The following is a 24,031-nucleotide window of genomic DNA, read 5'->3' as shown; positions in this document are numbered from 1 at the left end:
TCATCATATAGGGGTTAAAAGATTTAATATTATATATCATGCATCATTATAAATTTAAATGAGTTAACTATTATCCATGTTGAAAGATTTTTTAAAATCGGAAAAAAATAATACATTTTTTCATACTATACAAATAATATTATTTTCTTAATTTTTACAATATTCTAAAAGAAATCGTTTTACGGTGAAAAGATGGTCATTGATTGTTCATACCCAACACCAAAATCTATAACCCTAGCCCCTTCAAAGCACAATCCATCATACTTGTCATGACCCAAAACTAACTCCACCCACAAGCCCACGTTCTCTCTCCTCCATCCCAATTCTCCAATTCTAACAACTTTCCCACAAACCCAAACCCAACCCTCCTCCCTCATTCTTCACCTTCACCCACCATCAATGGCTTCCGCCGTCGGCCCATCGCCACCAGCGTCCGACCACCACCTTTCCATGGAATCAATTCCAACCGTCGATCTCCGTCTCCTTTCTCAATCCGAACTCACCGCACTTTCTCTCTGCTCTTCTCACTCGTTCGACCTCCGTCGTTGCGATGACGTCGTTATTCCCAAAATCGACCGTTCTATTTTCAATGAATCCGCAGGTAGTCGTAAACAAACTTACTCTCGCCTTCGTCTTGCTCCTCGTAACTCGTCTACGACCTCGGAGAACAATTTTGCGCCAAAACCTCGCAATTCTTCGCTTTCTCCTGGCGACTCTGATAACTCTCGCATTATCTCTCTCTTTAAGAGCCTCTTCAATGGAGGAAACCTAAATGAAGCAGAAATTGAAGTCGAGAATGCGGTTAAGTATGATGATTCTGTTTCCGCGCTTGTTCCTGTTAATGTAGAGTATAGCGACTCTTTTCTTAGCGGTAATGGTGATGGTAATGGTGGTGATGTTGTTTTTGTTGAAGGAGAGAGGAAGCGGAAGCGAGGACGAAAACCAAAAAATGCAATGGTTACGAAAGTTGCATTGTATGTGGAGAAGAAGAACGAGGTAGATGAAGAGGAGGTGGGGGAGAGAGAGAAAGAGTTGGTTAACAAAAATGGCGAAGTAGTAAATATAGGAGAGTTGGGGAAGAAGGAAGATCCGTATAGAGAGGAGATACAGAAGCGAACGGAAGGGAAGGAGAAACCCGAGGAATTGTTAGGGTTTATTACGGATTTGGAAGGACAATGGGGTAGTAGAAGGAAGAAGAGAAAGATTGTTGATGCTAATTTGTTAGGTGATGCTTTGCCTAATGGTTGGAAGGTTTTGATAGCTATGAAGAAGAAGCAAGGTCGTGCTTGGGTGTTTTGTCGCCGCTATATAAGGTTTTGTTCTTTCTTTTCTTTAGTTTAATGTGGTTAAATTGTTCTTCTTATTTGGATGCTGAGTTCTTGGTGTTTCTTTATGTAACTCGAATTTGATTTCAGAAGAGGGATTGTTGGAAAGATTGCATTAAGTATTTAGTATGTTCACTAGTGTTCATGAGTGACAAATCCAATTAACTAATGTGGTGGGCAATTTCATGGTATTAAGCTGCAACATGAGGATGGGTAGTTGTAGTGAATATATTAATGAAGAAATATTTGACACAAATTCAATCTAGACTACTGATTTGAAACTAAGATTAGTTTAACGAATTTGGCAGTCTCTGAGGATTGTCGAATTAAGTAGAGTGCAAGACTTTTCCTAATCGTAAGTTTTCATCAAACATGATTGGAATAGTTGGTACATATTAGGCCTTTTTAGGAGAAGTTATGAAGTAGTTTTATGATGGAAACTAATTCAATTCTTTAACATATGCAATCCTGACTTAGATTTTAATTATAGTTTCCCCCTATAAGTAGATGATTTTGACTTATTTTAGAACGTGCATCTTTATGATATACTAAATCAAAATTAAATGCTAGTATGAACATGGAAACAATCAAGCAATTTGGTTGGAGTCTAAATGATTGGTGATATGATTTATCATGTTCCCTCACACTAAAGTCCTGTGCTTATATGGCTGCAGCATGAGCTTCCTACAGTTGGATATTTAACATTCTACCTTAGAAATGAGGTTTATTTGGGATTTGTACACGTGATCTTTGGTCATACAAGCTTTGATACCTTGTATGGACAATGATCCAACTTTCAATTATAATACCTTGTTATTCCATTATTTCTTTGAAGTTTGAACTGTACACCTTTTGCCAAACTAGATGATGAACTAGGGATTTGGATATAGGCTTTATCTCATTACTTAAGTGCTTTTGTTGTATTTTAATAATATTACTTCGAGTATTGAGCTAAAATGATTGGTAATTTTTGCAATCATGTTTTCTGGGTAACAACAGACTCATAAGTTATGATTAAAGGTTTTGAATAAAAAAACTAGAAGTGAAATTCACTATTTTAAAGTTTCAAATACTAGTTACCAAAGTATAACATTTGATTTTTCACCATTTTTAGGTAGTCAAATGGAATTACATGTTAAAGAGAAAGAGTGTTGTATTTTTAAATTTTGATAGGAGTAAAATGGGGTAAGTAAGTGTAAATGCGTAAAAATATTAAGTTTAGTAAGGGTAAATTGGTGAAGTTAACATATTTAAAATAAAAATGTGACATTTAGAATACTTGACCCAAGAAGAAAATGAGACATTTAGGATGAGTAGGAGGGAGTATAGTACAAGAAACTATTCATGACTTTCTAATCAACCTTGTGTTCTTTAAGTGTACGTTCATATTGCTGAAGAGGCATTTGTAGGAGACCTTTGAAAAAGAATGCATAAACGGTAAAGTCCATTGCTTGTTTCTCACTTAATTCCAATGTCCACTTGTTGAAATGAGGATTGTGTCAACTTAATGTGAGAAACCTATTGTTCACATAAGTGAGGAGAACATTAATTTGGGAAGTCCGAGCTAGGAATTTATCTTGAAAGTGAAAGTTAGCAAATGGCTCTTAAATCCTAAGATAAAGGCTTAAGTGATAGAAAAAAGGATGGTAGTTTTGGAATTATAATCAATTTGTGAAGAGGATATAGATTATTATAAGTTGTTGACTGCGAAGCTCAAAATGTCATTTTTGGACTAAAAGAAAATCTTATTAGAGGTTTATTTTCATCGAAGTCTAGTTCTTGGATTTTATTGGAAGCTATAGTAAAATGACTCATTTGATATTGTGCACTTTTTATTTATGTGAAACTTAAATGTGAAGTTATAAATGATGTTTGCAAGCAATTTTCAATTACTAACAGTCTCTTTGTTATCACAATATATAACCCCTTTATTCTTCTTAGGAGCCAGTTAGTGGCTTTACGACCCGTATGACTATTGATACTAAATGATGATAATGAGAATGCTTTGTAGTGTAATTTTTTTTATAATGTCGCTCCCATGAAAGGTTGATCATGAAAAAAAATATTTATCAACAATTTTTTCATTACAACCTAATACCATCGCTTGAAATGGTTGTGCATTGGAATTAATGTTGTGAACAAAATGAGATGATTGAAGTAGAACAAACATCGCTATTAAACTTGTCAAAAGATTTTCCCACCTAAATTATACTAAGTTTCTATTATCATTTACTATTTAATACCGACTAACAAACGAGCCGTTAGAATAATGCGTTGTTGTTGTGCCGTGTGAAAAGGTGGATAGTGAGACATGTTTTATGTCATGTTTGGTGAGAGTTTTACTACAAAAGCATGGATTACTAGTGCAACGTTAAACTTCTTATACTCCTATCTAACTTTTTTGAATGTATTGATGCAATTCTTTTTACCGTTTTTACTTGGATATTCTTGATTATAGCCTATTAGCCCCTTTTTTACAACATTTTGAAATAAACTAAGTTTCTTGTTCTTCTTAGCTTGGGAATGAATTATAGATTTATCATCTTACCCTTGAGAAACAAAATTATTATTTGGTTCAGTTTAGGATTTCTTTTATTTGCAATGAGGAGTTGGGTTTCTTAGACCTTATGAATCCTTGTTCACTCTATTTCCTTAATGAAGGGAAATATAATAATAGTGATGTCCCATAGTGGTGTTGGACTTCCTACTTCTTCACATTAGTCATGGGTACAAATTTCTTGGATGAGAACATTATCTAATGCTAAGAGAAGAATTCTATTAAACTATGCTACTTGATTTGGATACTTGCCATTCACGTCCTTTATAGTTGCGATGCACATGACATCTTTTTGTGAAAATATTTGAGTTTTTGAGAAGATTTTGAAAAAAAAAAGACTTTGCCTACTCTTGCTCATGTAATCATCTTCTCATAATTACACATGTTCACATTAACATATAGTGTAGGCACCCTAACGCAATATGAATGCAACCTGAAATAAGTGGACTTGAGTAGACACTTTTAATCCAATTAAGTAAATGAATTAAAATGAGTTAGGTTAAAGTCACAATACTAAATCTTAAACAAACCTTTATAGCAATTAATTTAAAACCCAAAAATGAAATTAAAAAACTTTTAACGGGTCAACTGGGTTGAAATAGGATGACATGATCGGTTAAGGATGTGATTTTTAACTTTGGGTTCATGCTAAGGGGTTTCTGACTCATTCAAATATAATTTAAACTCAAACCCGACCAAATTTGACTAGTGCATCAAACTCTCATTTCAAGGTACATTCTTGGGCACAAATTCCATCACGTATTTTCATTTTATTGATGTGCATGGAGTCAAAATGCTTTTAATGTAGTTGCCAAAATATAATATTTTGTTGATGTGGCTCATTTTGTTAAGTACATGCCACTTTGTGTGCGTGCTAGCAAGACACCCTATGATATAACATAAACGATTTTATCATATTTGAGTTGCGATAGGCGAGAGATTGATATTTAAAACCTAATCATTCGAACTTACAACTCTATAACGTGGGAGTCATTTGGGAGTTAGATTTCATGTCGTGTTACAATGTTATACGTTTTAGTCACCTTATATGATAAGTTGCTGTAATATTTAAGTTGACTTGAATAAATAGTTTGTTTGGTAAATAGCATAAATAAAATTTTGGCCTTTATTAAGATGATTACATTTAAAACCGCCTTGACTACTTGTTTATTTAAGGTTATTGGAATAATTCTATATTAATAAATGATATTTTCATTTAACAATTTTGGCCATACAATCATAGAGTGATTCGCAGCTATCGTTTATCTATATGAGAAAACACCAAGGGAAATACTTTAATAGGTCATATCAAAGAATGGTATTCCATGTAAGTCTGTGATATAGTCCGATGTATCTATGAAGAAATATGAATTAATATTAGCATACGTGGACTATGGAGGAACGACTGAAAACTTTCTAACTACGATTAGTTACATCAAGGTTTCTTTTTTGCTTTTATAATAGTAGCAGACTAGATAACAAATTTTATTTTGGGAGAAGTTGTAAAATGCATGTTCGTTGATGACATTATATTTAATGGAGTAAATAGAGATTAAGGTAGATGCTAAAGTACAAATGTGGAGGCAAGCTTTAAGTTCAAAACATTTTAGCCTTAGTTGAAGTAGAATAATGTATATGGAATGTCCTTTTGGCTGGGAAGATCATAACAAAGGTGTTGTAAAATTAGATATGTTGAAGCTCTTTCCGAGTGAGTGTTTCAAGTACTTTGGCTCAATTTTATACAAGAGTGGATGTATTGATCAAGATGTTAATCATAATGTTCACTATGGATGGCTCACATAGAGAGTTGCAATCAAAACGTTACACAATCGATGTGTGCCTATAAGGTTAATGGAAATATTGTGGCATAGTATCGTAAAACCACCACTATTATATGAGGCAAAATATTAGATTTTCATGTCATTGTAGGATGATGAGGGTAGTTGAGGTGCATGTTAAGATGGTTGAGTGAACATACTGTAAAATTTGAAACTTTAAGAAGCTTAGAAGAGGAAGAGGTACTTCAAATACAGCATGGATGAAAGCACAAAATTAATGGGCAATAGACTAAAACCTGTTACAGAAACACCACAAAATTAATTTACTTAAGGTTGAAAGCATGGATGACTTTGCTCTCCCAGTTTTGAAAGAGTAATATAGCCAGTCACGGACAACATTCTCTATTTTATAAATCACAAACTCGCATGTCATCTCATTGATAAGGACTAAATATTTATAAGTACAAGCTATCTATTTTCCTAAATAAAATAAAATGCAAAATAGGATAATATAGTAGCTAACTATGACTAATTCTTCAAGTTTGAGGAGATAAAAATCGAGCTAGGGTTTCTAGGGGTGGTCAAATTCTTCAACCCTAGCTAGTATTATGTCTTACTCGAAGTTCTTGAACTTGTTCAAAAATCTATCAATCAGAAGATATATATTATCCTCACTTGTCCAATATATGATCATTTGCCTGAAATCCCTATACGTTCAAGATAAGATTTTAGCACATTTTTCTCATCCCCTTGATGTAGTCAACTTCATGTTAGGCGCTACATGCTTGCTCATCACTTAATGTTTGACTTCTTGACTTTGACTTTGGATGCATCTTGACTTGGTCTTTGTTGAAATCAAATCCGTTATGATTCCGACTTGAAAAATCACGGGCTTGGATTAGTTGAACTGGATTCCATCGTGGTCCACAAACGAGGAATAGTTGAATACTCCTTTAAGGTCTAGGTGTGTCCCTCCTTAAAACTCTTGTGCTTGAGTTTGTTATTCGGCTTTTGACTCTCCAATCTTGATGATATAGTTGAATACTCCAGTCTTTCTTCTTTTTTGTTTTCCTTCTTTTTTACTCACATTGTATGTTATCTGGATCCTATGCAGTCCTAAGGGACGATATTTTGTGTCCTGCAAGGAAGTTTCTTCTTATTTGCTGTCCCTGACTAGCCCAGAAGATTTACCTCAGCAAACTGCTGTCGAGTGCCCTGGGGATGCAGCAGTTGTCAACAAATTGGTTTCTGAAAATGTTAGTCTATTGATATACTTTCCCACATGCATTTCTCTTTATTCTCTCATGTCTGAATTTTTATATTTTGCTACAGGCTACAGATACCGTAACCAAAATTGAGCTCCCATCATTATCTGCTTCTCCTCAAATCAGTGATCTAGAAAATCGGCTGAATCCACTTTCTACTCCCCAAACGCTTGATCATGAAAAGCAGCTGGTCTTGGTGACAAATGTTCAATCAGGAGAGGTGCAGTTAGCATCTGCTTTGAAGTGCCACAAATGCTCCACTGGATTTAGTGAGAAGGATGAGCTATTGAGCCATCTCTTATCATGTCACAAGAGGAAACGACGAAAATCTGGTGCACCTATTGAAGAAGATTTGTTGATGAAAGATGGCAAGTATGAATGTCAGTTTTGTAACAAATTATTTCATGAGAGGAGCAGTTATTTCGGTCATGTTGGCATACATGTGAAAAACTATGTGAAGAGTATTGGGGGATCCCCTGGTATGACATTGGCAACTAAGAAAAAGATCTCTGCCATCCCTATTGCTGAGGAGGTACCGGTAACTGTGTCTGAGACGGTGCAAGATGTTGAAATGAATGTTCTTTCCGTGTCTTCAGCTCCTAATGTTCTAGTCGGTAGTGAAGATCATTTGAATTTGGCTGACAGAAAGGCTGCAATTGGTTGTGAGGCTGAAACACATTTAGGAAATGATAGCACTGGCCAAGTTTATTCATATCTTCATACTGAGTTGAACAAGAAAACTGATAAAAGTAATAATATATCACCTAATGAATCTCCTGATAAATATGGTGAAACTGGCCAAATTTCTGAGAATTATGTCAGGGAGGTAAAAGGGTCTGTTGATTTATCTGACACGAATACTGATAATTGTTCTGGTCCTTGGGATAAAAATGTGAATGATGAGCTAGGTGAGAACATTGTTAAAATAAATGCAACTCATTCTGTTGGCTTGGAAATAAGCAACCCTTCAGATGTTCAACTGGAAATTGATGAAACTTATTCTCACATAGATGGCAAGCAGGTAGATCTTGAAAATGATGGAAACTTTTCGTCTGTAAATCACTTGCAAAGGGAAAAAGAAGTTTTTGGGAATGAGATGTTTGCTCAAAATAAGGAAACATCTTCGGACAGGCAAAACTGTGAAGATAGATCTTTCGGGAACAACATTGTCGAGCATAGCTTCTTTGCAGATGGTCTGGAACTTGGGGATGATGACAGGTTGATGGATGGTTCTGAAATTGGCCATCTTGATGTTGGCATTGACGATGCAAATGATGTCCAGCACTGTAGCAGCATAGGTATGCATGGCTCTAAAAGTGGCCATGTTGATCTGAGCATTGATGCTGCAGATGATGTCCAGCACCCTGGAGGCTTAGATATGGTTGGTTCTGAGAGTGGCCTTTGTGATCTGGGCATTGATGCTACAAATGATATCCAACATCCTGGAAGCTTGGATGAATCCTCAGATGTTCTTCACACAGGTGAGGAAATTCTTTCTCCATCAGGAGATCAAACTACAACTTTGATGCAGAAATATGAAGAGAAAGATCTATTTGGCATGTTAAGTGAGACGGAGGTTGATATGTGCAGTTTGGAAGATGCGGAAGCAAAAGTTGATGCTGAAGGATCTATTGTTCAGGAAAGATCTGAAAGTTTTACAGCTGTGCTTTCCAGAGATAATGATTGTGGTTATATTGCTAATGAGGCTGAGACAGTTATGCATATGAAAATGGTAGATTCTAGAGAGACAGGAGGTTTTGAAATTGAGCAAACTTGTAGCCTTGAAAATAGCTCAAGGGAGCTGTTCAACAGAAAATGTGAAGAGCCTAAAAGTGATCGACTTATGAACTCAGACCTTTTTTTCCCTCCTGTAAGCAATGATAGACATTTAGCTGCTAATGTAATATCTAGTAATGACCGACCGCATAGAGATGCGTCTAATTGTTTGGCGGCATTTAATAACTTTGTTGAGGATAAGCAGGAAGAAGTTAATAAAAGCATTCTGTCTGGGCTTTCTATGAATGAACATGTGCGTGACGTTTCCATGAGTAATGCTTTAGATGTTCCCTCCACTACAGCTACAACGCAGCTGCCTGAACTTGATAAGATGGACAGCTCAAGGACTAGCAAACTGAATTTCGATTTTGGCAGTATTACTGAACTAAATGCAAGATTTTTGAGTTCTGTTCAGAATGAGCCTGTTTCTGAAGAAACATCCCCCTTTTCGCTGTGGGGGCAGCAGACCTGTACCATCGAAGATAATCAAACCAGGGGTTATGGTGGTGGTGGTGGTGGTGGTGGTGCCAGGGGTGTTGCTCAGCATGAGAGGGCTTCTGATAATAATACACGTAATCTGGTTGGTCTTCAGCAACCTTCTAATGCTGGATATAATTTGAATAAGGTCTGTCTGAACGAGCAAAGATATGGTGTTCAGCATAATGAAACTGGAGTATACAGAAAAAATAATGAAATTAGAAGGGAGGGGATCTATGATGGTGCTAGGGGTCTCATTCAACAAGAGAGAGCTTCTGATAACAATTCACTAAATTTAGTTGGTCTTCAGCAACCTTCTGATGCAGGGTTTAATTTGAACAAGGTTCATATAAATGAGCAAAGATATTATGGTGTACAGCATAATGAATCTGGAGTGTATAGCAAAAGTAGTGAACCTAGAAGTGAGGGGGTGTCTCATGGCAATACTCTTGACCTAGTTGGTCTTCAGCAGCAATGTGATGCTAGATATAACTTGAACAAACCCTGTATAAATCAGCAAAGTTTTTGCATGCAAACTGGTGGTTATAATGCAAGTGATGAGTCTAAGCAAGAGAGGGTGGCTTATGGAAATTCTCTTACTTTAGCAAGTGTTCCCCAGACATGTGAGCCTAGGTATGGCTTGAATAAAGCATGTATCCCACAAACGTGCCACACAGGTTTTAACATGAATAAGGGATACATGGGGACCATGCAGGGATTGTCAAAAATAGATGAACATGGACATTCTCGAGATCAAGACTTAATGATAGGTTTTGGAAACGGCGGTGGAGAACCTAACCAAGGTGTTCCAACTGACTTCATGTGGAGATCGACAGAAGGGAACATTTTGCCTGGTGGTTTAATGCGTTCGTCGTCCTCCCAAGGGCAGTCATCTGGCTCTTATCAAGCATTTGATTTCCTTTCAGACAAGGTCTGGTTCTCCCTCCCTCCCTCTATTGTGTATATTTGTGTGATGATATACGAAAGAAGGATGAACTTTGATCCTCCTTAACCCATTGCTTTACTCAAGAGTCCACCTCCAAATCACCAGTGGTTGGATATTCTTTGCTGTGTGAAAACAGCCTTTGGGAATTCTTTATTCTACGCCCTATATCTCTATCAAGTGTTAAAACCTTTTATGGGCTAAAACAATGTAGTTACTGAACTTTATCTCTATCAAGTGTTAAAACCTTTTATGGGCTAAAACAATGTAGTTACTGGACTTTACAATATTTTTAAAGCATAACATCAAAATGGTGCTTTATTCTTCGACTAAATGTGTTCTATACGTTTATACTTTAGACTAATCTAATTTCTGCAAATGTGGTTGATTAGCCCCTTAACTTCTTACAGTTGTGAAATTAAATTCCGCAACTTTTAATTGATGCAAATCATTCTGATACCTTTAAACAATTGACAGAATACTATTTTCTCAATTGTTAAAAGATATGGGGCTAATTTGCGTCAATTAAAAGTTATGGGGTCTAATTTCACAATTGGTAAAAGCTAAGGGCCTAATTAATCTCATTTCGCATTTAGTTTTCTATTTTTTTTAGTAAGATGAGGGAAGGGAGGATTATGCTAAGATTGCCTTTTTTTGGTCATATATTTGGTTAAACTTGGCTACAAAACTCACCCCAGCCCAGTTTTGGTCATTGCTTGTTTTGTCAATAAAACCTCTATGATTTGGAACAGGTGGCTTATTTGAATTTGTCTAGCTTGTACTTGAGACTGTTTTGGAACTCATAAATTTATACGAGTGATGAAAATCGGAAGAGTGTAATGTGAAAATTTATGTTGTGAAATTTCAGGGTGGGAATGATCTGTATGCTGCTAATGAGAAATTTGATAACATTTCAAGCTTCGAAGGGCTGAGATCCACCGGTGTGGAACCAATGGAATTCAGCTTTATGACTACACAAGATACAAATGCTCAAATGGGGCACCAAAAGGTCTTGTTCAATACGCAGTTAGATCAAGGTTTTGGGTCCTCCATTTGGCATCAAAAGCCAACTCTAATGGCTGGACATGTTAGCACAGTATGTGTTTGGTGTGGAAATGAATTTCATCAAGATTCACTGGGTTGTGAAATGCAAGCTGGTTCAATTGGTTTTATATGTCCAACCTGCAAGGCTAGAATGTCCGCACAGTATCTGTAGACCCCACATCTTAATGGTAAGGTTAACCGCAAATGCAAACGCTGTTTGTAATTTGTAATTCTGTTGTATATTGATTTAGTTTTTCCATGCATTTATTCGCATATTTGGCTCTACTTTGAGCTGAAGATCTAGGTAAAATTTCAGGGGGAAAACATTGCTTTGCAAGTTTTTCATTACAGTACAAATGACTCAACATTGTGCATAGTGCTGCATTTAGTTTGTTAGGCTGATTTATACTTGGCTAAATTAGTTGAATGTCGTAGATTTATGCATTTGAAGTAGAAGCCACCTTATCTTATGGAGGGCTGTAGGCTTTTCTTATTAAACACTTGACTGTTGTAACATATACTCTTACTATTTCCATAATGATCAACTTTTTGATGTTTCTCAGATTATGGATCAGGTTATGGGATTTTGGTGAGACTTTATAGACCTTATTTTTTGTTGCTTAATTCTCTAATATTTTTAGAAAATTTTTGCTACATGGTTAGGCTTGTGCAATGGGTCGGGTTAGGGGCTTTTCGAAATAATGGATGAGCTGAAACGAGTCAGGCATATTCAACTCGCCCTGTGTCCATGTGATAGTATAAGCCTTTTCCTAGAGTATTATCCTGATCATTCCACACAATTTGGCTGATTGTAGGAATGGAAACTTTGCCATGGGGGTCTTCGATCAAAATGAGAAAATTTGAATAAAATAAGATATTTTAACAACTTAATTTCAAAACTAAGCTTCGTGAAAACTTAATTCCCAAAATAAACGTTCGTACATCCAAACCTAGCCTTGGAGTAAGTCGCTGTTACTAACAGCGACTTAAAAAAAAAAAAATTTTTTTAATTTTTTTTTGTAAGTCGTTAGTAACAGCGACTTAATGCGTTTTAAGTTTCCAGTTCTCAGTTACTTTCTCATTCCAACCTACGAGATTAAGAAGTTGACCAGTTAACCTTAAAGTCGCTGTTACTAACAGCGACTTAAGGAGTTGACTGGTCAACTCCCTAAGTCGCTGTTAGTAACAGTGACTTATGGCTTTTATTTTTATCATTTTTTTTTGTCTTTTGCTGTTAGTAACAGCGATTTACTCCAAGGCTAGGTTTGGATGTACAGACGCTTATTTTGGGAATTAAGTTTTCACGAAGCTTATTTTTGGAATTAAGTTGTTAAATAATCTTATTTTATTCAAATTTTTCCAAAATGAAGACCCATTGATCACAACATCTCTTCTTCTCTATAAGCTACTTCAATCTAAACATTTATCAATTGTAATCTCATATAAGCAAAAAACGAAGTGACAACTCTCAGTGTTCTTAGTTTGTTATTTAGTTTTTATTTTTGTCACCTCATCTTTCTTCATGGTAACTTCTTTAGTTCAAAATTGTGTATTTATTGTAGTTTTACACCATTTTAGCCTTTTGGATAGTTCATTTAGTTTTAAAACTTGCTTTAGATTAAAACTTCACAAAAAACTTGCTCTTAATTGATAAGAATAATTAATAATGAATAGGATTATCATTTTCATGTTAATTAACAAAAAAATAATATACTAAATAAAAACTAATAGAAGTAACTTAACTAAAAAATAAAAGGTGAATGATTTGAATATAGATCAAATATACTTCACAATGAAGTTTCAAATAAGAGAATTTCTTCCCTTTCTTCTCACTTCTCTCTCCTTTTCCTCTCAAAAAAACCTTAACCTCCATTAGGCTAATATCAAGTATTAATCTAAGGAAAAATTATCAAAAATAATTTAACTTTTTTATGATTTTCTTACAATGATCTCAAATATTAGTTAACCATAAATAAACTCAAGTATTGGGTTAGTTGTCATGTAATAGTGTTGAGTTACCTGTAACCGGCAAAGAAATATTAAATATTTTTTCTACATTAAAGTAAATTTTATATAATTAAAGAAAATAAGTTACATTTACTTATCTCTTAGCTAATCTTTTCGATCACCCTCCAACATAAACTCTGTACAATTCTGACTTCATCTATCACCATCTCAATTAAAGATCCAAATTCCAAGCTTTAAATTTGAAGAAGCAAGGTCGCAATTGCTCCCAAGAATGTCGCTAAGGTAGGCATGGGTTAGTATATGGTTTGCATTGCCAGAATGTGGATGATGTAGTGGTTAAGCAAAAAAAAAAAAAAAAAAAAAAAAAAAAAAAAAAAATGGAGAGAGGAAGATTGAAAAGTAGTGGTTCTCAAAAGATGAAAGAGATGTTTAATCTTCTAAAGCTCCATGGTGAATAAACATATTTTAATTCTCAGCATAATTAGTATTGAAAGGTTGATATTTTGTCTTTTCATCGCACAATTTAATTGAGGGAAGCTCAATTACAAACTAAAGACTAAATTTCATTTCTAGTTTCTAACTTGTTGGGGACATGCCTGCTACTGATTTGTACTCATCCATCAATGACAGTACAATGAATGTTGGCCTTCAATAGTGACTTTAAATCCAAAAAGTATTAAGTTAATTTTTTAATGGACAATAAGAAAATTAATGGACTTGAACATGGAAGAGAGTATTATCATATTTTAATGGGAAAAAGTTTTGCCTTTCATGGCTGTAGAGAGACATAGGTTGTTTATCAAAAGATAAGAGAGAGAAAATATATGAGCAAAAAGTGATTTTAAAAACTCTATACTGGTTTTAATGGAGAACCAAAAGAGATTAGGAAGATGGTGTTTTAAATGGTAAAATCTAAAATGACCTACAACAACATGTTAAAACACTACTAACAATGCTACAGGTTAGATGATCAAATACCTGGGATTATTCATGGTTATTCAATAGATGGGATTATTGTAAGAAAATTAATAAAAAGTTGAATTATTCTGGATAATTTTTCCTTAATCTTATCGTTGATGATAAGCCCCGATCTCTTTATTTTTGCATTTTTTGTTTTTAGTTATAAATAATTCATTCTCTCTGTATTATAGAGTTGTTCTATCCATTTATTGGATTTGATCTACCCATATATTGGTTTTAAAGTTTCTTATGGTGAGGTTTGGAGTCTTGTTATCAATTTGATGGTAAAAAGATATAGGATGTCATCACTGATGTCAGTTGGCTAATACAATCAATATTATGAAACTTATTTCTATTTAAAAGCCACACCAAATTTAAAGATCCCCTCAGAGGAGACTGTATCAAACAATGATGTGATATAGGGAAGACTTCAGTGTTAAATTTCCTTTACAATGATCGTGACTTTTCTATATAGAATTTTGTTTGATTAAAATTCTTATGGATTTAATCGCTTATTACTCTGATGTAGATGTCGTATGACATTTTTTATCAATAAATTATTCGGTTCCCTTTAAGAAAAATGTAGGACAATGAATCTATTTTTAATAGGCTTATAAAGTTGTTAAAATCAGAATTCTACTTGCAATTGTTCATACCTGTAGAATCGAATAGTAGAATCGTAAGATTCTATAATAAACTTAAATTTTCTATCGATTCATGATTATTCATCTCATAAGTTTAAGTTTATTAATTATAGTTTCATTCACTTTATTTTTAAGAATGAAATAGAAAAATATTTAATAATTAGTTTAAATCTTCATACCGATGAAGAAATTTATTTTTAAGAAATATGATGATGGATCGATAAGTTGCAAGAAAAATTAAAAAAATTAAGAATAAATTTGTAGAATCGAATCGTTAAATTGTAGGAACATAGAAGCGTGTTATGATTCTACCTCTATAAATTTTATTTTAACTAAAATCGTAAGATTCTACCAACTTACGACATCACCTACGATTCGAATTGCTCACTTACTTTTGAATCGTAAAATCATAGATTAAAATCTTGATTCTAATAACCATGGGCGTATAAACATAACTACTCATGGCAAAAATTAATATAGCATTTAGCATAAAAGATAATGTAGGTATTGTAGCTACCATTAGATGATCATAGGTTAGGTCAAGATCGAGTCTAATTACTAGAGTATTTTTTGTCTATCCAAACATCGAAACATAGCTATATGGTCTGAATTATTTGAATCTAGATGTAGGTTCATCGAATTTAAGGAGTCTAGAATTCTGAATGAATCTTAATCTTATTGTTCTTTAGTCTATTATTTTAAGATTTATAAGGTCTATAATATGAAAAGGTCTATAGGACATAAATTCTATGTCTAAAATATTTATCAAAAAAATATAAAATAGGTTTAATAGGTTTAAGCCTTTTTTCCAACAACATTCCATTGATTTTTCCGGTTGAGTTTGGACTAGTCCGGTCGGAACTAGGCTGATTTGTTTTAGTGCTTGGGACATGTATTTTGATTATATTATGATTATTTGGCTTGTAATCCTTATTTAACCTTACATTATTCATTTGAACACTTCAGTTCATCTTTTTAACGGTTATTAAGTTTAGCTGGATTTATTGTTAATATAAATATATAATCAGGAAAATACAAAGGTGCACACAGTTCATAAGCCAAGAAAAAATTATCCTGAAATCATATGGTAGGAGAAAAGGCTCTAATGACTGATAAAGTGTGCACATTATCTTTAATTCATCAATGTGGATAAACCATCCTAGCACCCCTCACATTATCTTTGATCATAAATACACTACGAATTCATGTACTTCTTAGTCTACGCACCTAATCTTAATTGTTTAACATTTTGTGTCCAACTTTCTTCATAAAAATTTCTAATCAATAACTGTGATTAGCAATAAAAAGATAAAAATAATATTAAAATAAATAAAAATTAAAAAAGATAAATTAGAACAACAACACTCTCATTCTATCACATCCAATCACATAAGGGTTATTTATTAATTTCACAAATAACCGTTATTTATCAGGACTTTCTCCTTTCTTCATGCAAACTAAAAGAGTACAAGTGAATACTGATGTGGTTTTTTTATAACTCTTGGACATCTAACACAAATTACAACTAGAAACGACACGACATAGTTTGTGTGCTATATATACGGTTCACCAAGCTTACCATTGATTTTATTACCAATTTAAAGAAGAAAAAATAAAGAAGTTTATTCTACTATATAAACGATATGGCCAATATAAGTTTATATTGTATCACAGACCATTGTTTGAAACTGACCAATATGACAGTACAACTCAAAACTCTACATGGCCTTTACTACTATGCCCAGGCCACTACAATTTGACATGACACAAATTGTATGTCTAATAATTTTTATATTAAATTTTTATTTTTAAATTAAATTTAAAAAAGAGCCTAAATTTTTGAAAAGTCAACGTGTAGGACTTGAGGGAATTTTTACTAGAGTAGGTCATGGAGAGCTAAATTTGAGCATATAGGGAAGAGAGAGAAAGAGAAAAAGAAAGGAAGATGACAGAGATTATAACCATTGTGAGCCAAACAACAACATCCTCTCCTTATTCCAAAAATCTCCTCACAAGTTTTGCTTTGAAAATCCTTTAATTAGATGAACACCTCTAAATCTTTTGTTACCAAACAAGATTCTCCCCCTATATTGATTGTGGATATGTCTGAATCATTTTCCAAGAACCCTATTTTTCTATAAATTCTTCCTGTTAACCTCTTTTTTCTGGGTCCTTCAACCCTAAAGCTTCCATCTTTGCAGTTCTGGATTCCCCTCCCTTTTCCCCCCTTATCTATTCATTTTTCTTTCTTTTTTTTTTTGAATTTTGATTTCTGGGTATTTTGTATTTGATAATAAGGAATCCAAAAAAGTGTAGAAATTAGGGATTTTGTAGGAGGTGGATGATCAATTAGAGGATGAGGAGGTTTTGGGGTGTATTTGTAGTTGTAGTAATTTTGGGTGGAATAATTTGGGGCGGCAAAGCTAGGGTTTCTGAGTTGGGTTATTGTCCAGCTGTTTCAATTACTGATGCGATTTTAGGGTTTCCTGATTCTATATGTGATCTTCATCATCCTTACAATATTGCTGTTATTGAGGTATTTTTACTTCTTATTTTTATTGTAAAATCTTATTATTCTTACAAAACAGAAAAGTCCCATATTTGACTTGATTAAGGTTATTATTGTTGATGATGGTTAATTTTAGTTGCTTGAATAACTTAGGTTTAAATTAGATGGATATATTGATTGGTTTGAACTTTATAGCAGAGTGAACTAATATTTTATGAGGCTAGGTTTGTGGATAGCTATATTGAGATGTAAGACGTTCTATGCATTTTCTACCTGAGGACATATATTTGTTTATTATGGGATTTAGGCCTAATTGCTAGTCTATGTTACTTGGACTCGGGGTACTATGTCGGGTTCTGGTACGTGTCTAAGCGTTGGATACACCTAAATTTTCAATTTTACCCTAAAATGAAGTGTTTAGGAGGCATACCAATGTCCGATCATCAACTCGGACATGGGTACATGAAGCAAAATGAAGAGTTCGACTAACATAGTTGCTAGTAGTTGGCTTGTTGAGGTTGTTACTAGTGCAACTAGACCTGTGAATCTATTAGATATTTATTCTTAGGGACTAGAGTATTATACTAGAGGATGTGCTGTAGATCTTTGTATCTTTATGGTTTGAATTTTGAGTTTGGAACAAATGAGCACTTGAGTATTAATAAATTGATTTTAACATATGTATTTTGCTACAACTTCAGTATAAGGCTTTTGAATTTTTGATTTTTGATATTGTTTTCCTGCCTTGTCTAATTTAGTTATTCATTATAGAGGAGTTGCATATGCACTATGCAAGTTCCTGATTGTTTTTAATTTTACAATCGATTGCTAATTTACTTGCATTTAAGATGTTCGAACTTGGAAATTCATACACAACACTCTTCAATCAAATTTTAATTAATAGTGTTGAAGCCTTTTATCCCATCAAGATATGGCCAAGCCAACTGTCTAAACCAAAACAAGCAATAAGAATCGTTATTAATAAAGATTATATTTTATTTCATCGTTTAGTACCAATCTACAACTAACAAAATAGTTTCTAATGATCTACATATATTCTTCTCTTCTATCCATTTCTATCTTTTGTTAAATGCTTCTATAAATCTCTATTTTTCATGCCATTTTTACTTTTCTTATATAGGTTACTTTTGCCCTACCTCTTCCTCTTCTAAGCAAATTTTCAAGTTTTTACTTTTGTAACTAGTGTATCTTTGGGTCCATTTTGCTCAACCAAACCAACATATTGGATTGTCTTTCATTTTGTCTTCAATATTTTGCGACTCTAAGACCCTTCTTATATCTTCATTTTGAATTATATCTTTTAATGTATGATACACATCATAGGAACCTCCATCTTTAATAATATTTTTTGAAGTCTTAACATTATGATGCATAATAATGTTGGTTTGATAGCCCATTTTATTTTTCTTTAACCTTTGTAGCACATTTAATCACGGTCCTAACTCCTTACTTTTGCTGTCTATGGTACATCTTTTGCTTAGCATCTTGATTAATATCTCATTTCAGGGATAAAATTGAGCCAATGTACTTGAATCACTTACTTAAGATGAGCTTCTTTATATCTAACCTTATGACACCTCTATTATAATCTTTTGTTTCATGATGACTTCTTATATGGTTTATCTTACCTTGACTTAGTTTAAACCCTTTGTGTACCCCAACATCTATAGTTTCTCATTCACTAATACAATATCATCGGCAAACAATATGTACCATGAAGCTTCATCCTAAATCAGCTATGCTATCTCATCTAGATCCGTTGCTAACATGGAAGGGGTTAAAGGAGAACAATATTGTAGATCAATCAAAAATTGAAAATCTTTAGTTCCTCCCCCATGGTTCACATCTGCTAACATTTTCTTCTTGCATATCATGGACTATACTTATATAACCACATGACATACCCTTTTTTTGCCACAACCTGCCAAAGCACTTCACGTAGCACTTTGTTATATGCCTTCTTTAAATCAATAAAAATCATCTACAATACATCATGTAGTACTCCATTGTAACGCATTAGATGTATAGCTTCCATAATAGATCGTCCTAACATAAAACCAAACTAGTTTTTGAAAATGCTTGTACATTTTTAAGTCGATGTTCTATCACCCTCTCCCATAACTTTGTGATGTGGTGCATAAGCTTGATTCCCTTAATAGGCTATAGTTAGAACACTAATGTGCTTCCCCTTTGTTTTCGTAGATAGGTATCATATTATTTTTTTTAGTCTTTTGTGATCTTGTTTGTTCTTCATATCTTGTCAAAGATGCTATTTAACCAATTCAATGATATTTTCCTTGAACATTTCAAGTGTCAATAAGAATATTGTTGGGATCTATTTATGTTTCTTGTTTCATTCTCCTTGAAGCTTCTTCCATCTTTACGTTGTTATCTGTCTCAAAAATTCCTTTTTCTCTTTCCCTGGTTCCATTAAGATGTCCCATGCCACCTCCATTGAGTACATTAAACAACTTCGTTTAGTGTTCCTTCTATCCATCCTTGATCTCTTCATTTTTGACAAGACACGATTATTTTAGGAAAAAAAATGTTGGTTTAAGCATTATACTCAACTATTTAAGGACGCAATCCTTCTTTCCCTCCAAGACGTCCAACCAAAGAATTGGTTGACGTTTGACCCACTTTCCATTTTGTTTTGTCCCTTTGATTGGGTTTGGCCAAGCACATTCTCTCTTTAATTTCATCCACATATTCCTCCCCATCTACCTGTCAAATGTCTTTTTCTCCAACTCCTTGTTTCTCAATCTCATGGGGAAGGAAGGAGTATTCTTTTAAGAGAATTGTACAATGAATCTTCTCATTAGTTTGGTACCCTTAGCATGTTTAGTTCATCAGTTTTACATGCATAATGAGATTAGATTGAAGTATTTCCAGATGTAATTGGGCATAGAATCTTGTCTTGTTGAAATATTCCCTTCACAACTAAAGCCTTTCACTTTCACAATCATTCCTGTTTGCTCCTCGAAACTTTCTTTTCTGTTTTACCCATCTCTGTTGGTTTTCCACTTCAATGTACATACAAAGGGTCAAATTGGAACTGAAACACTTGAATCAAGCACGTCCTTAAGTTCAGATGCATAATTTTGCGAATAAATTGGATTAATGTGTATCTGATTCAAATCTCTGACCACTTTTGTACCATAATGTTGTTGACTAAATCTTAGAAGTTAAACGTGTGGTGCAAAATGCAAATGGTGTAGATGAGTCATGAACACTTAAAGAAGGATCACCCTTGTAAAATCAGGAGAATAAGAGTTGGCCTTAAGTATGTTTTGGTAGACCCAAGGCTCGAAAATAAGGTTGTGTGCTATTGGGGAGCTTGGTAGAGGCACTAAACTGGAAAGTCTATTAGGTAGTTTTTCTTTTCGTTAAGTTTTATATTAGGTAGTAATACCCCGAAACTTATTGGTGGTTGACAAAAATTTTATATACACTTTTTTAATTTCCTTTGCAATGCTTACTACATCTCAACCTTTATAATTATGCGAATGGTCTTGATATGATATAGGTAGTCAAACGAACTAATTTAAATCTTAGATTTTACCTAGTCTAACGAACTAAATAAAATGTGCTGTTTTGTATTGAATGGATCCAAATAATGGGTGTAGTCAATCAAACTATATAAACTCCATCTTGAAGTGCAAAGATGTAAGTACGATTCAAACAAATGGACACTTAAATTTTTTTATAAAATACAATTCTTTATTCAACTTAATTGTTCATATAGATTACACTCTAAACCTCTTTCTCTATATAGCTAATACTACTATAATTTTAGAATATATCTTATAAACCTTAGAGTCTTGTAACTTTAAGAGCTCTATAACCTATTACTGAATAAGGTTTAAAATTACCCTTAAAATCAAGTTAAAATTTAGATTTAAAATAAACTAACTTCAATTAATTTGCAACCCTGCCACTCTCTTTTCAGTTCTCTCAGTAACAATACTGAAAATGTCAAATGTGATTCATCGTATCTTCAGGATATTCAAATTGCCTCACGGCTTTTAGATATCATTTAGAATTGTCTTGAATTTTCTTTTTTGATTAATGTTCTTAAGTCTTTGTTTTACCTGTTATATTTTCCCTGTTTACATTTATTGTACATTTTCTTTCCTTTGTTTCATCGATTATACATGAGTTCTATATCATTTTGATGACTAGTGAAAAAGTTATAGGCTGTAATAGAAGTATAAATCAACGCTATCTAACAAGTTGCTGATTTTGTATACCTAGCAAGATAGCTCGACTGTTTCTCCAAGAGTTGGTGGTGAATTAGATCCAATAATATATTATTTCTTTCTGATTGTGATGACTAATGAAGTAAGAACAAGAATTTGGAAATTAAGTTTATCCTATCCATTGTCACATGATTCATTAATCTCCTCGCAAATCGCTAATCAAAACAAAATTATGATTTGTTTTCGCTATTTTTGGGCAATTTTGAGAAAAATTAGTAGACGAATTATATTACATTGATCCTATCTATCCTAGTTGTCTCAATATGCCAGCTACTATAGAACACCTTTCCTTACCTTTGAATATATCACTATCTTCTATGGTGGGATAGGAGAAAGTTTAGATGCTCAATAAGGTGTAGCTTGACTTCACTAATTATGCATACGTAGTTTAGTTGACATTTCTAGCTTGTTTATCGACTAGAAGAGCCACTTATTTGAGAAATGTCATTAACTCTTCCATGGCATTTGATACTTCTTCAAGAGGATTATTTTTTTTTATGTTAAGATCTTTTATCTTTTTGATTATGCTGTGATTATTACTATTGGCTAACAAGATTTGTTTCTTTTTGGCTTTCAAGGGAGATGAAGCAGTTTTGCAGAAGGCACTGCATCTGGTGTACAGTCTCAGTCAGGACTATGTAGCTGTCCTGTTTTATGCTTCGTGGTGCCCCTTCTCTAGGAACTTCAGACCAAGTTTTGCAACTCTCTCTTCCCTGTATCCGTCAATTCCTCATTTTGCAATTGAAGAATCAGCCGTCAGGCCAAGGTTTGAACTCAAAGCCAGAGCTATGTTTTCTACGACAACTCAATTTTTTGACATTGAAAGTTGCGTTTTGCATTTTGTGTGACATTGATTTGCTTTTCCGCAGCATATTGTCAAAGTACGGAGTGCACGGCTTTCCTACTCTCTTTCTTTTGAATTCTACCATGCGGGTTCGCTATCGTGGTTCTCGCAGCCTCGGTTCACTTGTTGCCTTCTATAGTGATGTTACTGGTAAGGTTTTTCTTTTTCTGATATGATTAATTTGTCTTGTTACTGCAATTTCAGCAGCTGTTATTGAAGATCTGAATAGGGGTTATCGTTTTGCTTCGCCAAAAATATTTAATCAAGTTTTAGGGCCTTTAGGTTGTATTGCTGCATTTGGATTTTCTTTTATTTTTGCATCAAATTGATTTTTCAACCAAAACTGAACAATCAATCAACAATTTGACTAAAATTCAAATCGGCAACCAAGACTTAAAATCTGAATGTCAAAAAGGAAATGCAGAAGATAAAATGGAAAAAAAACAAATTATATTGGCATACTTTGGTGTTCGGATATGTGCAACTGTTTTACGGGTTCAATCTGAATAGGGCTTATATCTTGTATATGTGTAATAACTTTTATCAAATATTTGCAGGCATAAAAGGTGACCCAAGAGATCGTTTACCACTAGAGAAAATCGAACATTTGTCTAATCTTGCAAGCAACGACAATAATGAAGCAGAAAATTGCCCATTCTCATGGGCAAGATCCCCCGAGAACCTTCTTCGGCAGGAGACATATCTAGCTTTGGCGACTGCTTTTGTTCTACTGAGGTTGTTGTACCTGTTTTTCCCGTTTCTAGTTGAAGTTGGTCGTTCTACTTGGAGAAAACATGTGCAACATTTCAGGTTAACAACCATATTGGAGCACCCTCTACGTTACTTGAACAGAACACAACAATTGTTCAGTTTTGTTAAGGATCCTTACAAGGGAAGTAACTTTCAAGAAGGCGCGATAAATGCTAGGGTATGGGCTTCGAAGTCACTAGCTTCAGCGGTTGCCATCGGTGATGCAAGCACAAGCAGAGGCGTGATGTTGAATGCGAGTCACTAACATGTTACATTGATCGACTCTGTTTTTGTATTTTTCTAGGTTGGAGTCACTTGCATTAAGATAATGCCGTAATGGCATCTCGTGTTGTGTTTTATTTTTGTTCTTAAGTTGTATTTGATCCCTCCACTGGTTCGCAATTCAAAGTTACCTTGACAAAGCTCCGGGGTTGAAGCTTTATCGTCTTCGTTTTCCATGTTCCATTGTAACGACATAATGGGAGAATTGAAGACGACAAGTAGCATACCCTTCGGCCCTCCCTATGTGAATAGTTCAACACAAATACACTGTCAATGCTCCATCATGTATCTCCTAAGGTTTTTCTGTTATGACCTAACTTTCTTTTTTGAATTGCTATTTTTATAAATAAAATCGGACCCTTTTTAATGCTGTTTGCTCCATCACCAAACTAATTAAAGCTTCGTTTCAATTCCTTCTTTTCATTCCCTGCTCCACAATGCTGTTTTGCTTCTTTTTTGAATTGCTATTTGCTATACATGAAAAGTACTACGCAACCAACAATCTTCTACAATCTTAGAGCTAAATTTTTTTTTATGAAAAAAACATTCATTTTTTCTTATTTATTCTCGTATACACTTTTAATCTCTTCTCCATCATATATATTTCATATTTTGTGTTTTACTTTTTC

General features: G+C 33.9%; 2 protein-coding genes across 2 annotated transcripts; both read left to right on the top strand.

Annotated features, from left to right (window-relative positions):
• Positions 1–187: 187 nt before the first annotated feature.
• LOC130811232 (uncharacterized) lies at positions 188–12,274 on the top strand. The gene is made up of 4 exons (XM_057677446.1): positions 188–1,313; positions 6,775–6,916; positions 6,993–10,109; positions 10,990–12,274. Exons 1-4 carry the CDS (start codon positions 400–402, stop codon positions 11,335–11,337), a joined length of 4,521 nt encoding a protein of 1,506 aa, XP_057533429.1. The 5' UTR covers positions 188–399; the 3' UTR covers positions 11,338–12,274.
• A 4,328-nt stretch (positions 12,275–16,602) lies between these two features.
• LOC130811230 (5'-adenylylsulfate reductase-like 4) lies at positions 16,603–23,949 on the top strand. The gene is made up of 4 exons (XM_057677440.1): positions 16,603–17,273; positions 22,105–22,292; positions 22,396–22,520; positions 22,928–23,949. Exons 1-4 carry the CDS (start codon positions 17,094–17,096, stop codon positions 23,383–23,385), a joined length of 951 nt encoding a protein of 316 aa, XP_057533423.1. The 5' UTR covers positions 16,603–17,093; the 3' UTR covers positions 23,386–23,949.
• Positions 23,950–24,031: the final 82 nt, after the last annotated feature.

The sequence above is a fragment of the Amaranthus tricolor genome, chromosome 4 (assembly GCF_026212465.1).
Source record: "Amaranthus tricolor cultivar Red isolate AtriRed21 chromosome 4, ASM2621246v1, whole genome shotgun sequence".
NCBI classification, from domain to species: Eukaryota; Viridiplantae; Streptophyta; class Magnoliopsida; order Caryophyllales; family Amaranthaceae; genus Amaranthus; species Amaranthus tricolor.
This window is presented reverse-complemented; position numbering and strand designations above follow the sequence as displayed.